We start from the raw sequence: 16,048 nt of genomic DNA, 5'->3' as shown, positions 1-16,048 counted from the left end.
ATTGGCTTTAAAAACCCAACCTAGTGAAAAAAACCTTAGAAGATAAGCAGCAACAGAAGAGAGCGGGTCTAGAACGATTTTTGAAAGCATTAAAATGGAAGAAAAACACAGAAATAAATCAAGTGTTTTAGAAACCTCTCTCATCCTCCTGACTTTGACAAATATTTCCAACCAAGACTGCTTTACACTAGCCGGGGTAAGCAGAATTTCATTTTATTAGAACTACACAACCAGCTACTACAGTTAATAGTTGCTCAAAGACTGATGTTAGTCCTACAGCTCCTGCAGTCCCCAAGAAATTAGGAAGTTTTCTGCAGAAACTTCCTAATTAAACTGGTGCAAAGCATGCGACCCGGGACCGTTTTCCACACGGTTTAAATGTTTTAATTGGCAGAAAATGCTTAGGGCCATTCTGCAAATCTTGTTTATAATAAGGCAGGGGTCAACTCTGACTAAAAATGAGCCTACTCTGCAAGGCAAACGATGCCGCCAGGTAGAGGCTATTTAGTTAACAGTGGCCTCTGAGCAGACACTGAGACAGTAGCTGTGTCACTAATGGAAATATATGTGCAAGAAGTTCATCTTTCTCGATCACGTTGCAGTCATTAAAAATAATTACCAGCAATGCAGTCTTTTACACAGGTGTTAATAAATACCAGAATGGCAATTTACATGTTAACTCTAAGTTAAATGCTCTCGAATCCTTCTATTTCCTAAGCATCCTAAAATTCTGTCCGGTCTACAAAGTTGCATCACTGCTAGAATATAAAACTGAAAAAAATAGTATTTTCCAAAGAATGAGTTGCAAGGAAGGCACTGTTCTCTTTCTAAATGAATAAACTTGGCTCAAATTTATTAAGAAAATACGTATTTGTCTATGGGCAAATGCACAACACTTCAGTTGCGCCAAGAGAAAAAGATGCAGTATTTTAAATGATGGAAATGAAGCAAAGTGTACGTGGACTCGCTCATCCCCTAGAGCTGCCTCTGACTCCAAAGACCTGTATGTTGCCTATGCTCCCTCTACAAGTCAAACGATAGATGGAGTGAAACAAGGTCAAAATGGTCAGGCACAATTGTTGGGTGTCACTGACTCAAAAGAAAAAAGGAAATAAAAATAAGAAACATAAAAAAACCCAAATAATTCCTTTGCTATCAATGCTAAGCTGTATGGTGTTTCAAACTCTGAAGAAAAGTTAATATTTATAATGCAAAAATAACTGCCAAGAATATTACACACTTACCTGATGCACCTGTTGTGTTTTTACTTTCAATTGATGAACTTTTATTTTTCATAAAATCTTCAAGCTCATCATAGTGTACAATGCAAAGCCTCCTCTCAATCTGGTAGAGCAGAGCAGGACACATATATACAAACAGCTCAGGAGATATCGGAGAGCTGGTTTCCAGACCATAATACCGTAGCAGCTGGGTAACATTTAAGCACTGCAAACAAATGGCACAAACAAACTGAATAGGAAAACAATTATTTGATTAAAAACTAGCTATGGAAAATTTAGGGTATGATATGTAGAAGAGAGAAATTCTGATGCGTAACATTTCATCAAAGCTGAAATATGTCTCAGCTGATCTAAGTGATTTTCACGGAGGGAAAAGGGAGAAAATATCTGCCACCCAGTCTCCAAACACCTCTGCAGCTTTTAATAAATGCCAATGGAGAAGTTTCACATTCCTCAGCACTACAGAAGACAAGCAACAAAAGAAAAACAAAAGTGTAAATCCAAAGTAGAATTTTAAACTTTTCTTTTTACCTACCTGGTTTGTGTGTTTTGAATTTTCAATCAATTTTAGATTTGGTCTAAAAAATTCAAGCTCAGCACTCAATACTGCACTATTCTATCTATCAAAAAAATTAAATAAATAAAAATCAAGCCATGCTGCTTGTAGAGTTAAAAGGAAAATAAAGAGTTCTGACAAAAATAATGAATACTGCAAGGAGAGATGGAGAAATGACCTAAATGAAGCACTGTACTACAGAAGTTACATCTACTCTACTTTCACAGCTGTTTATGATGAAGAAATCAGAAGTATGTTGAAAAGATATCGGTGTTTCTTTTAGGAAAGAGCTCAGCAGTTTCCAAAACCATTAAAGCCTTAGGTTCAAGTAGAAGTGAAAAAAATATAGCGAAAAGCTATTTACAAATTTGAGGAAGGGAAGAAATGCTTGTGAGCAGAATTATTTTAGCAAGCTTGAGGTATGTCCTCTATACAGAGATAAAGGGGCAGGATATTCCCTGAAATGGATGATAGCTAGATAGAAATGAAAATCAGTAAATTCAGAACTGCAGCCTCCTGGAGTATTCACTCTGCTGCCTGTACTATGCACCCAGTGCAAACGTTTGCTCCTGCTTCATCTGCCGCTCCCAGGCAGCAGCACTCACCTCCTCACGGTCACGCTCCTCTTCGCTATGATCCTTGTGACCCCGCGTTGAAAAGATGGCATGTTTCCTGACACTGATCTGCTTGTGCGTTGCCTCCCGCTTGCTCGTGTGGTGACGCCCATCCTCGTTACCCAGACTGGAATCTGCGTGTCCGTGACTACTGGAATGATCACTGCCATGTTCATGAAGGTGCACGTGCAAGTGAGATGGATCGTGTACATGATCGTGTTTGTGAACATGATTGTGCTCATACTGATCACCCTGATCGTGATCTGGAGCATAATCCTGTGCAGTATCTACTGAAGTCCCACTGATTTTCTTCCGTCTCTTTTTCTGTTTACGCTGTTTTCTTTCAGGCTGATCCTGCGTGGCGTTTGTTTCCGTTGAAGGTTCATGGTTCTGTTCTCCATGGTCACTATGACTAACTGAATCGTTATGAGAATGATACGTACCATTACGGCTGAGATGATGATGTAGATGAGGATGATGATGATGGTGACGGCGACTCTGGTCATGACTATGTTTACCCTCAGCTTTGACTGACGACACAGCTGTCTCTCTCTCAAGGTCACATTTATGGTTTCGCTTGGCAGCCGTGCCAGGCATGGTTTGGTTTTCAGCATCGGAGTGGCTATGAGAATGAGGATGGCTGTGAGGGTGCGCATGCTTTCCTTCCTGTACTTCTAAAGCATATAAGTGGGAAACATGATCATGGCCAATATCATCATGATTTATCATCACTACTTTTACCTCTCCTAAACCAAGGCTTAGTAAGAGTTTTTCCAGACCAAAAAAAGAGAGTCTTCCATTTTCGCCGTACCGATCAAAAATCTTTTCAATGTAGTATTTCTGTTCGTTTTCAGCGTCCAACGCTGAAAATTTACTCGGCACAGATTCTGTTCCCCCGTTCTGGAAATAGGATTCCTCCGAGATCTGATAGTCATTGTGGCGGTGCACGTGCTCCTCTTCAGGACCGTGGCTGTGTCCCTCCTCACGGCAGTGATTGCACTGATGAAAGATAAACGTCAGCAAACAAATGAGGCAAAATTTCGTGTGCGCGTGAACCTTCATCTCTGTTTCCTACAGGAGACACAAGAAGAAACACTTCAGTTTAAAAGCTCTCTCAACACTTTGACTGTACTTCACCTGCTACACGTTTGCCTCAGCTGAATGATTCATGGCAGACCAAAAAATTAAACAGTATTTTTTAACACACAAATTCTCTCCTGCAGTAAGATGGCCTCTGTGCATTTTAGAGTGAGGTGCATTCTCACATGCTGTACTTGCAGCATTCAAAGACTCTCATACGAGAAAAATATTTGTGTTTATTTTCAGAGCCAATTAAGGCTATGACAAGTTACAAGACAAGTTATAAGACAAGTTAGAAAGGAATAAAACAAATTACACTGTATTTTTTCTATGAGGATAAGGGGATATAATATAGTTGAAAATCCAAACCTTGCCTCTTCCCTCATCTGCTGCTACACACACGAGTTGCCTAATTACCACTTTTAAATGCTAAGTAGTACAATTATTTAAAACATAAAGTTACCATTAACAAGCTTCAACATACTGCTCAAGTAGATTTTAGTCACATTTTTTAACCTTCTTATTTACATAGGTATATAGATCCCTAAGATCTATGTAGACATTCATTTAAAAATCAGGTTACATGGAAATCAGGTCTCTGTAATGCAACTCAGGAATTACTTATGTTCATTAACCACACAATCTAGATAACATGGTTTTCAATTTAGTATTCACAAGAAGTTTACTACTATCTTAAAGATACTAAGACATAAGACTAAGACGTAAGATACAGTCTTAAAAGTTAAAAGAGTAAAAAAAGCTATATAAATATATATATGTAAAAGGCTAATGTAATAAAAGAAACCTCAAGAAACAAAACCTGCAACTTTATGCAAAACTCATGTCAAATTAAAAAGCTAAAAATAAGCCAAGACTGCATTTTATAACTTCTGTTTTCTACAGACTTATTTTGGATAGAGGGTATCTGCTAAAAGGCAGATTTTAAAAACAGCAAAAAAACCTTTTTCAATACTGATTAATTTACAGGTGTAAGATCACAAGGAAATTTAATGGAGGCATCCGTAAGAAAGGTGACTGCAGGAACAGTGCATAGGTCAGGGGGGATCACTGTATGCTGCTGTTTTCTTTTTGTGAACAACTGCTCCATCACCTGTCGGGAATGACGCTACAGTCCATCGTTAGTTCCAGTCCCCACATGCTTCAGATATCAATTTAGGGTCAGGGACAGACCCTTCCAAAACATTTAGTATGGTAAGTTCACCCCCAAAATTTACAGAGAGATGATTTTCAATCCTTTTTAACTCACACGGACTGTTTAAAGCCTCTTTAATGTTCTTTTCAATACATCCCTGGGATTAATACACAAAGGGTCTCAAAGCACCTTGCAAAAGTTTCTTCCATCCCCGCTTGAGGAAAAGGACACACAGTCGCTAGGGCTGAAGCAGAAGGGGGTGCAAAGCTTTATCCAAGAGTCCTAGGACTGCATCACCCCTCGCACTGTGTTAGGCCTGGGAGCCCCTGCCTAACCTGCAAATAGGGACCGGGCTCTTCTCACATGGGTTCAACGCCTGGACTCCCTAACCTCATCATCCCACGAAGCACCGACCTCTGGCACTGCGCAAAGGAGCTGGGGTCATGGGTACAGTGAGGGCAGATGAGCAGAGCTCCACATTTCTACTGGAATATGTCGATTTACATCAACTGGGGATTTACGGTGTTGAGTGGTACTCAGTGTGAATGACAGATGGACAGAATCACAGAACGGTTAAGGTGGGAAGAGACCTCTAGAAGTTCATCTACTCCAACCTTCCTGCTCAAGCAGGTACACCTAGAGCATGTGGCACAGGGCGGCATCCAGCCGGGTTTGGAAGCCCTCCAGAGAAGGAGCCTCCACAACCTCCCTGGGCAGCCTGTGCCAGGGCTCTGGCACCCTCACAGTGCAGAAGTTCTTCCTCACATGGAGATGGAGCTGCCTGGGTTGCAGCTTGCACCCATTACCCCTTGTCCTGTCAAGATCCTTGTCCTGTGAAGATCATATTCAAGATCTGGAACGAGCAATGAGGGGTGGTGTTGTCACACAAGACAAACGGAGGTGCTGGAGGAAGGCTGAACACACGTGTGCTTGCACAAAGCACATGTTCCGCTTCCCAGAATGAAAAGAATGTCCCAATAAAAATCAGTTACGCAAATGATACTAATTTATAGTATATATAGACACCTTTGCTCCTCCCTTGCAATATACTGGTAAGCAGAACAAGCAACTCCTTAGCTTTGCAAAAGCAGAATCAAGACTGAAAAAAACCCCCAACCTCTACCAGGAAATTCATGACTAAAGCATGATCATAATCCGTGTCACAACCTCATGATCTTTTCCATGTGACTGGCTCATACAATACTACTAATACATTACTTGGAAACCTCAGTCATGCATCTCTAATTGTGGTGGTTAGCATCGAATGGTACCTTTTCTCTGCGCTCTAATGGTTAAAATAGTTTGAAACCTACGAGCATGATTCATTCCTAATATCCAAGCCTTATCATCGACTTAGTTAAATTACTATCCATCTCACTATTCTCAATAAAACTAATAACTCTAGCACAATGTTTTAGTCTTTTATTATAAGATTTTCTTGTTTTCTATCTTAATTACTGGGCTATGGAAAAAAAAGCACTTGCAAAACAAATACACCTGTCCTAAAGAATCTCAAGCAGAACAACTATTTATGAGTATTTTTTCCACACAAGCATGACCGTTATCTAGGTAAGTTCAAATTCTATGTCAGTAACAGAGCCGTACGTAGATTACCACAGCACGTGAGCATTAAGAATCCCAGCTCCTCTCCAAAGAACGGGGACGGGCGGCCCGAGGACAAGGCCACGCGAGTGGGAGGGAGCCCCCACAGCAGGAGACACGAGGGCAGCCTCCTGGAGGGGCACGCTCCCACAGGCCTGGGGGAGCAGCCCCTAGGGGCCCCACGGGGCAGGGGGGAGCAGCCCCTAGGGGCCCCACGGGGCTGGGGGGAGCAGCCCCTAGGGGCCCCACGGGGCTGGGGGAGCAGCCCCTACAGAACACAACCCGCGCTGCCCAGGGCCTCCGTCCTCGGCGCGGCGGGCCGCAGCACGGATGTGTCCCTCCATGGCTCCAAGGCGGGCGCGGAGGCCCAAGGCCCAAAGGTAGCACCAGCTGGAGGCCAAGTCACAGCTGCCAGTCACAGGGCAGCCCCCAACGCACCACAGCTACACACGTGTTACATGCACGTCAGCCACGTGTCATCTCCTTTTTCTGATACTCGTGAGACCACGAGACCACCTCAGCATCCACCAGAGGTATCTTTTCTGTACAGAAAATTCCCTGTACCTCTGTGACCGGTAAACCTGACTACAGCCTTGCATATATTAAGTTATATGTACCTGCTGGTCCCAGTTGATTTTTTACAGTCGTTTTTGCTCAACTTCCCCTGGATTCCTGACTTCAATACACTGCCTACTATTTCAACCACTCTTCCACTTTACACCTAAAAATTCAATACTCCGACTAAACTGAAACAAAAGCATGACCTAGGATTTTGAGGGATTTTTATTGTCATTTATTTAACATCAGCCTCTGAAATGAAACCATAAAGCAGTTCAACTATTATGCTTTAGAGGAACCACCTTTGATTCCAAAAGCGTGGTCACAGCCAAACTGCTACAAATGAAGCCTATCATTTTAGTGTTTGCAACCCAGAGCACATGCTCCAGCCCTTGTGCAAGACCTGCTTCCCTATTTCAAAGCCCCATTTCTCCCCCCTTCTCCTTCTCTGCTCCCAACCATTTTAAATCTTAGATATTCCTCACATACATGCACTGGCTTTCTGCCCTCTCCATGCTCCTTCCCAGGGATTTACCTTGACTCTCCTTTTTAGTCTCTCTTCCTTTCATGCCATTTTCCTTCTTTCCTCCTTCCCTCTGAAGCACCTCATGCCCTTTGGTTTATCTGCAAAAGGGAATTTGGAAAAATAGCCTGGACCTTTCAAGCAAGTTACCAAGCCTGAATGTCCCAAGGACTGCAGTCTCTTAGCAAGACTTCTTGGACAACCAGAAGCTTCACACCAAACAAAAATACCACAGACATAGTTAAGATATAAGGAAAGTCTGAAAGAAGACTGTAAAAATAAAAGATTTAAAAATAAAAACATAAAATTATTAATTTATTTAAATTATTAGTTTAAATTTTAAAAATAAAAATAGGGAGGATTTAAAAATAAAGCAGTATTCTTACCAAGCTAAGTTGTTCTCTCTGCTCAGCACTGAAAAGTCAAGCATTTGTCATGTGTCCCTATAGGAACTGCTTGCATTAATAGCATTATGAGAAAGGGCATTTTTTTTTTAAGGTTAGAGCTACACGTTTCTTGAAAGAAAGCTACTAACTCCATATACGCAGATATCCCTACATTTCCTGATATTTAAGATTTCGCTTTGTAAGGCAGATATTTGCTCCAGCGCCCACGCGGCAGAAACCCCAGCACCGCTCCTCTGCGCTGCGCGTGCCCTGCAGTGTCCGTACTGCTTCCCAGCGCAAGGAAGGCTGGAAGCTGAGCATCCAACCAACCCACTCGTCAATTCCTAAATACCAAGTGTTTAACAAATGCCAGAACATCAGCTCCTCTTAATCCAATATTCCCTCTGAAGATTCATGACTTTAAAAGATTATTGATGTGAAAATACATTACTATTACCGACAGACACTTTAGGAAAGTATTTAAAGCAGCTAGTGTTATTTTTTGCTATCATCTTTAGCTTTTGTATTATCAGGTATTAGTTTTTGCACATACAAACAGCAAAACATGCTATGGACCTAAAGAAGTTATAAGGAACAATCCGAGGCTTCAGTTCTCACCCATCTCCTGTATTTTCTTCCCTCTTCCATTTCAGTGCAACAGGTTTGTGGATTTGAGTAAAACTCATTCATTCGAGAATCTGCAGCCCAGGAGGAGGGGCCCCCGGTAAGAACTGACCATTAACTGATTGATCCAAGGCGTATTTGCCCAGTTAATATCAGGTAAGACTTACACTACAGAAAGCATTTGTGCATATCCAAACACATCATGAATACGTTTCAGAAGTCTGAAACGGGAAGTAATGGAAGTGTCCGCTACCAATGAATACTGGAAAATGATCCTAAAGGAATAGGAGAGCAATCCACTAGCTTAGTTATCCAGAGGGAGGTGTTCATTTAATTTGAAGGGAAAGTAGCTGCACATCCTTCCTGAAAAACAGAATTATTTGTAATTAACTGTAGAACGTGGGATCCTTCTCAAAGTAATTCCAAAACATCAAAACAGCCGAGGTTCCTGCAGTACTAGTTCTGCTTCCTAACAATTTGTTTCTGGTTTAAATTCCAGTAAGTTGTATGTACTTAAAAACCATCCATTAATGCTACTTCTAGTTAGTCCAGAATTTATAAGGAAACTGATTAAATTTTGTGCCAACATCGTACTATTTAATCAGGCTCTATCGAAATACCAGTGGTTGTAAGAATTGCATGCTTGGAAGGATGACCCACAGTTACACATGTATTTTGATATCTTTTTATTTTTCCATAGGAAAAAATCAAACACTTTTGTCAGAACTAAGACTTACGGTCACCAGGCACTTTACACCCACACCAGCAGTCCTGTCCTCATTTATCCCCATTTCCACAGCATTATTTTTGCCTCCCAGCCCATTTGTTTGCTCATCTGTTCATTGTGCAGCTGTACAATCAGAATCCACGAAAAACAGCCCAGAAAAAAAAAAGAAGAAAAAAAGCATTATTTTTCATCAGATTACTTTTGCTATCTGGTTCCCTTTGCAGCTGCACAAACAGCAGGGAGCACAAGAAGGAGCAGCCCTGCTTTTGGTGGCAACACCCGTGTATGGCGTTCCCAGATGTGTGGCTTCACGGAGTCATTTCAATACAGGACAAATACAATAACTGGCTGCTTTAAAATGGACCCAAATAATATTGAGGGAACATCAGGGGGCAACTTTCCTATAGGAAACATTGGAGGAAAACTTCCCCAACTCAACACAGAGCTCACGGTAATATTGGCAATGACGTGTTAAAAGCAGTAACTGCATTTTTATTCTTACTGGAATTTAAACCACTCTGCATCTCATCCATGCGCTATGTTAACACGCTTGCAATAGGTTATAACACATAAAGGCTCATCTTCGATACGCATTTTAGTTCCTACGCTACTACAATTTTAAAATCTCTATCAAGGACATGATGTAAGAAAGGGAGTTTATTATATACCTACTACTATCTTAATGATTTCCCTCATGCTTTTTAATAAATGATATCTTACAAAAGCTACCAACTACAGAAGTCTCTTGGAATGCGGAACCGAGACGTGTTTCTTTCACAGGCGACATTAATACCTGGAGATTAGGATGCTTAGTGCACATTTCTAGAATTTAAAGGCTGGAAATTGCCCGCAGGACGAGAGAGAACACGGATTCCAATATGCACTTTCGAAAGGGAGATTTAAACAGCAAAGCAGCTCTGCAGAGCGCCCCGAGGCCTTCTCGGCACCACATTCCAGCACTCGTGGCTGGGCTGGCTGGTTGAGGGCCTCAAGCGCGAGGCGGCCGCCGCTGCGAGGCCCTCGGCCACCACAGCCGCCAAGGGCCCTGGGGACGCACAGGCAGCTGCCGGCACCACGCAGGGCTCGGCGCCTGCGGCTCCCGCAGCCGCGGCCGCTCCGGGACCCACATGACGCATCCAGGGGGTGAGGACTCTCTACTACCCCGTTACGTGTCCTACTGCATCCCGCGGCTCCGCCGGGGAGCTGCAGGGAAGGGCGGCGCGGGCGCAGAGCTGCAGCCTCCGCCGCAGAGGCCGGCAGCCCCGCTCGTTAAAACCAACTACTGCTGCTAGGAGTTGGACACGCCTGCAGTTTATCTTATCTGCAGGCAACACAGCTGCACGCTCAGTGCAGAGAGCAGCGAATAACCGGAAGCACCGAATGGTCTTTTCCTGGTTGATAAACTCAATTCGCTCTTTGGAAAATTCCCATTAAACTACACTTTCTTCCTGGTGCTTGAGTTACATTCTGATAATGTAAATTTAAGGTTTAAGAAATATAAAAATATACTGCTGCTGCTAAGACTGTGAGGCAAGACTGCCACGTTTTGCCTATTGACAAGAAAATTTAAAAAAGAAAAAGCAGAATTGTACTCGCAGACTGGAAAACAGCAGAACACATGGGACGTCATTTCTAGTGTTCAGTCACTGCTTGGAGCTCCTGTATGACACATCTGATAAGATACAGAAGGAAACCAAGCAGAGTTGAGCATTTTGGCATAGTTTAAATATATTCCCTTCACTTGAACTACTATGGGCTCTTCTCACCATTTCCTGCGAGACAAGCCTGGTTATGACGTGTGATTAACACTTGTCTCAGAAGATAATTTCATGTTCATATTCTGAATTTATAGTTGACAATAACACTACAGTGGCATGGGCAATACCAGAGCATTAATTTGATGCTATTTCCCTGAAGAAGGAACAATTTGCCGTTTTCCAATTTTATTATTGCTTCAAGAACTGCGGAGCAGCACACCCTCTTATTCCAAGCTTTGATTTGACCCCAGTCTGATCAACCAAAAGCTGTTAACGAAAAGAAAAAAAAAAAAAAGCACACCACCTTTTTTCCAAATGGGTTCTTAGTAGGATTGCTTTACAGTTAAAGCTATGAGATGTGTTCTTGCACATCAGAGATTAGAAAGCACCGTAATAATATGTTTTCATTAAAAGCCTCTGAGCGCTGAAAAAGCAGTAATTTCCACATGGACTGCAAGGAAACAAAGAAAACTCCTTGAAAACGGTGAATATTCTCTTGCAGGGCTTAGGTACAGCTGCTTACTGCCTGCTTCCTACAACCACGCTGAACCACAAAATCCAATGCCAACAACTGTATAGTACTAATTTGCTTTAGTTGCTGCGTTATTAAAGCGTCTCATTCCAATGCATCCTTCCAAGACTCAGTGTAAAACCCTCTTCACGGGCTTCACACGCGCCGAGGAGTGACACAACCAGCAGTTACGGGGTGGGGGCCACCACTGCGCTTGACTTTAAAGGACATTAAACACACTCTGCTTTGTTTTGCCTTAGCTTTCCCTGTCCATCTTGGATATGTCCACATAGTATCAGCAGTAATTTGCTTGGTTGAAGACTGTTACAGATGTATGGTTGTGAGCTGCGAATCAAATATCACTTCCAGTTACCCAGTCAACTTGAAAGTATTATTTTAATCCATTTAATAACCATCATGCTACACGGTAATAAAAATGCAGCTATAACAAAAACGTGCAAGAGCAGTTTGTGAAGGTGGCACAAGTCAGGTAACTTTTATGTATGGATCCTTATATACCACATGACAGCACCCATCTGGTCTTCATGTTTTATTAGAGCATGTTATAGTTATTATAGCATGTTCTATTATAGCAGCTTTTACTGGTGACAGCGATTGGAAACTATTCCTGAAGTGTTTGTAACTTACATACAGAAAGAGTGAATGCAAATCTGGTGTGCAAGGCCGCTGCACCTTTATGAAAGATTGTGCAAATCCAGCAACCTTCCACAAAAAAAATCCCTTCTTACGTGCTTAGCCTGAAGTGCTTTTTATTTTACAAATATTTTTTTTTTAAAGGACATTATCTCTTCTTGCTAAGATTACTCATCTATTCCTCATCTCTTCCTCATAAAGGAGAACAAGTTTCACTCAGGACCCTTCTTTGAAACCCTGCAGCAGGCTCATTCACCACCAACACCTAGGGGAGGACACGTCCCCGGCACAGGTACCGACGCGTCGCTTTGGAACCAGACCAGGAAATCACCAGCTTCCTGGCCCTTGATGCTGCCAGCTTCTGAGCATTAAGGCCTGTTTGGGGTCTGCATTATCACAGGGGGTAACAGGACACAGGCAACTTCATAGCTACTCCCTCCTTCCTCCTCTGGCTCCAAAGATCCTAGAGCAGGGGTGCAGGTGCACACGGAATATCCCGAAAAAGCCCATGGCCAGAGCGTGGGGCTCTCCCCCTTTAAAAGACTACAGGACAGGCCAGACCATTCGCAGTAGTTTGATCAGTTCAGGTACTAAGATACCTGTTTCTAACTCACTTTCTAACACTTTATTGACACACTTGTCCTCACTGGACTTTTTAAGATATATTTTAAATGCTATCTCGGCTGCAATTTAAGAACGATCTGGCCATGAAATTTATAAAAGCAACCGGCATTCTTTTCACCTGAGGTGTTACTTCAGGCCTCTATCAGCATGCTAAAAATAGTATTTTTCATCTAGAGTAACTTCAGCAGCCCCCTCCCAATGATGAATACCCATTGTACACTGAAAGTGCATTTTAAATGTTTGTTCTCTAAACTAAACTGGGACTCCCACAGAAAAAATAAAAAGTCATATTGATTTGCTTTACAAGAGGAGCAGAGAACAGAAATTCTTCCAACAAGACATGAATTTTTAAACTCACAGAACTCTGTGTTCCTAAGGATTAATTCTGTGAGAAGCAGACCTGTACAAAGAGAACAGCAGTGCTGAATTCCTCTCTCCTTCTTTCAAATTGTCTCCTGAGATTAAACAGAAAAATCGGCGTGCGGTCCCTTGTAATTCTGAAACCACCTTACAAAAAGTGCTAGGCAAATGTTCCGACAATTGTTTGAGAGTCAAACTGTGAAGAAAATGCTAGAGACTCTGTTTTATTGCTCCGATAACAACGTTTCTCATTGCCGACATAGACACACACACCCCTGCCCACCCAATTCTATTCTGCAAAGAGGCAACGATCTCTCTGCTACATGTCACCACAGACACGGCCCAAATTTTAACTTACAAAGGCACCTGCATGAAGCTTCACTTGCAAGTACCGTAATTTTAATTCAAAAAATATGTAATTCCATAAGGGAAAAAAAAAAAAAGGTTTCCAAACAAATCCAGATTAATTTATCTTAAGTATCCACCATTACTGTTAGAAGCACCCTTAACTTCCGCTGAACTGCGACTGCCTTCCTGTAAAGCCATAGGGGATCTGCTGGTGTTCTTGGGTGCTACACAAGCTATTTAGCAGCACGTAGGGCCGCTCCTGCTCTACTCCTTGGGGCAAGGCCTCGGCGGCTGCCAGGAAGTCTGTCTGCATCCACCTCTGCTTCCCTGGCTGGTACCTTCGTCTTATTCACGTAAGCCAAACTGCACAAAAATAAATATAAAAATACACTCATCAAGGGTACCAAGTTTAAAAAAAATGGAGGGGTGGGAATGGCTTGTCAACATATATAGGTACTCAGGGTTTTCCTGCTACTTTTCAAGATGCAATTCTAACTGGCAGCTATTGGACTGTCCTAGGCGCTGCACATGCACGGCAGGTCACACAAACCCTGGTTCGGGACGCCTGGCTGAACGTGAGCACTTCCCAGCATTACAGCAGGTGCCCATCAGCATCAGGATACATGCCTTTCAGCAGAAAGCAAGCTTTCTGGAATATTCCTCGATTTCCAAGATGATTTATTTTCATTTTTTTTTTATTATTACTGTTAGTGCTTTTGTACTATTTCATAAAAGATAACTTTTTTCTATTTGTGCATTTTATGATTGGGTGGATACTTACTCCAAACTAAGTATCTGACTCATTTAAGTCACCCTTAAATGCACAGAAAGACTCATATGAAAAGCAGTGATACTAATGAAAACAAATTTCTCATTTTTCAGATAAAAGTTCTTTAACAGGTAGAAAGAAGCACAGTGTGTTTCACAGACCATTTCTCTTTTTCACTCACTTTTTACCTTTTGATAACTTCTAGCAGGGATTGAGAAACTTTTCAACAACTCGCCTTTTTTTTCCCATAATATTTCAAGTTTCTGACATTTCTACAGTCTGCAAACAAGAGAAGTTGATACCTATGGCCCAATTTAGTTTTATTTTATGATTTAATATTCCAGATAGACAACTACACAACCCTTCTGCATCAATCTTCTGTGGACACTAAGGCACATTCCCTTAGAGAACCACCACGATTAATCTCGTAAAATATATTATATTTATTCCTAGTCTATATACAGGCTCTAGTCTCTTTTCCAAGTAGTGTTCATTGTTTTTCCTCTCAAAAGCATAGGGAAGTGTTAAAAGCAGTTTAAAAAGATTCACTGTAGTAAACAGTAAAAATATATATGTATATACTGATGACATTTATTTTAGAACAAAGGTAATAGTAAAGCTGGACCACCTTTGTTTTTGAGAGCTCTCAGGCACAAAACTATTTCACAGAATTGCCTTTATTTCCCACGTTACCATCCCGTGCAGGTTATCAGCTAGGAGTCATCGTCACTATGCACTGCTTTGAAACCGGAGCCTGCACCGAGCTCCTGCTCCCAGCCCGGCGTGAGGCAGCCCGCGAAGCGACACACGTTCTCTACAGCAGAGCTGAACAAACCTCCCCTGCCCAGCCCGACAGGACACGCTGCCTCCACAGCCATCCCGTCCTTCCCATTTCGGGCTTAGCGGCCTGGGCAGTTGCTGTCCCAAGACACCGTGGCCAAGGCAGCTGCAGCAGCAGGGTCTCGCAGGCGCGCAGGCCTCCCGGCGCGGCCCCAGGGCTGCCGCAGTGCTCGGCAGCCGCGGTCCCCTCCGTACCAGGGCCTCACACGCTGCCTTTACACAAGGCCTGCCGTTGTTACTCACACACCAGGTGCTGGCAGCAACAGACATGAAAGTTAGCTTGAACTCTGCCAGTGCTCAGGATATATCACGGGGGCAAGAGTTAAAAGAGGCGGCAGGGAGGTTTCTGCAGAAGCCCCGCCGGGACAGAAGACAAAGGTATTCCTTGGGAAAGGTATTTCCAGAGCAGGGTTACTGAGGGCAGCCCGAGCCCCGGCGCGGCGCTCCCGGCTCGGCACGGGCAGCGCCTCCCGCCCCGGCCCTGCCCGCGTACACGCGGCCCCGCTCGGGGCTGCGCCCGGCTCCTCGTGCTCCCAGCGCCCTGCGCCGCCGCGCTGCGGCCGCGGGCACGGAGCCCCCCGCTGCTCCCGGGGCGGCGAGCCCGTCACCCCCGCGCGGCCAGCGCGGGCCTCGTGCCCCGCCGGCGGCAGCGGCCGCCCCCGCCGCCTCCCGCGCCCGCCGAGGGTCCCGCGGCGCCACGTGACGAGGCGGCCGCCCCGCTCGGCTCGGCTCGGCTCCGCTGGGCTCGGCTCCGCGGCCCGGCTGCCGCGGCCGCCCCCCCGCCGCCCGCCCGGCCGCCGCGCCGGCCGCTTGTGGGGGAGGGCATGTAAACAAATGGGGTTTTATAGCTACCTCACTCGAGTGCCGTGTGCATCTCCCTCTCCGCTCGGTACCAAACCGCGCGGCGCCTCCTCCTCCTGCTCCGGCCGCTCCTGCCGCCGCCCTGCGCCTATTCACCAACCGCGCTTACGCACAGCGCGGCGCACGCTGCGGCCCGCGCGCGCCGCGCTGCCCAATGCGGAGCCATCTTCTCCCGCGCCTGGCCCCGGCTCCAGCGGGCGCTACGAAAGTGGCGTAGCGCCCCCCCGCTCCGTGCCCGCCCCCCGGCGCCCGGTTGCGCT

At 44.2% G+C, this 16,048-nt stretch overlaps 1 protein-coding gene across 2 annotated transcripts in view; it reads right to left on the bottom strand.

Annotated features, from left to right (window-relative positions):
* SLC39A10 (solute carrier family 39 member 10) overlaps window positions 1–15,827 on the bottom strand; it is a 31,525-nt gene extending 15,698 nt beyond the window's left edge. For both annotated transcript variants that reach the window (XM_026047908.1, XM_026047900.1), the window contains exons 1-3: window positions 15,780–15,827; window positions 2,403–3,482; window positions 1,245–1,446 (exon numbers count right to left, since the gene is read on the bottom strand). In XM_026047908.1, coding sequence (XP_025903693.1) covers window positions 1,245–1,446; window positions 2,403–3,473 — 1,273 coding nt within the window. In that variant the 5' untranslated portion in view covers window positions 3,474–3,482; window positions 15,780–15,827. The remainder of the gene's footprint in view (window positions 1–1,244; window positions 1,447–2,402; window positions 3,483–15,779) is intronic.
* Window positions 15,828–16,048: the final 221 nt, after the last annotated feature.

This window comes from Nothoprocta perdicaria, unplaced genomic scaffold, assembly GCF_003342845.1.
Source record: "Nothoprocta perdicaria isolate Ctin4 unplaced genomic scaffold, notPer1 scaffold_11, whole genome shotgun sequence".
In the NCBI taxonomy this organism is placed as follows: Eukaryota; Metazoa; Chordata; class Aves; order Tinamiformes; family Tinamidae; genus Nothoprocta; species Nothoprocta perdicaria.
Note: the sequence above shows the minus strand (reverse complement) of the source record. Positions and strands in the feature narration are given on the sequence as shown.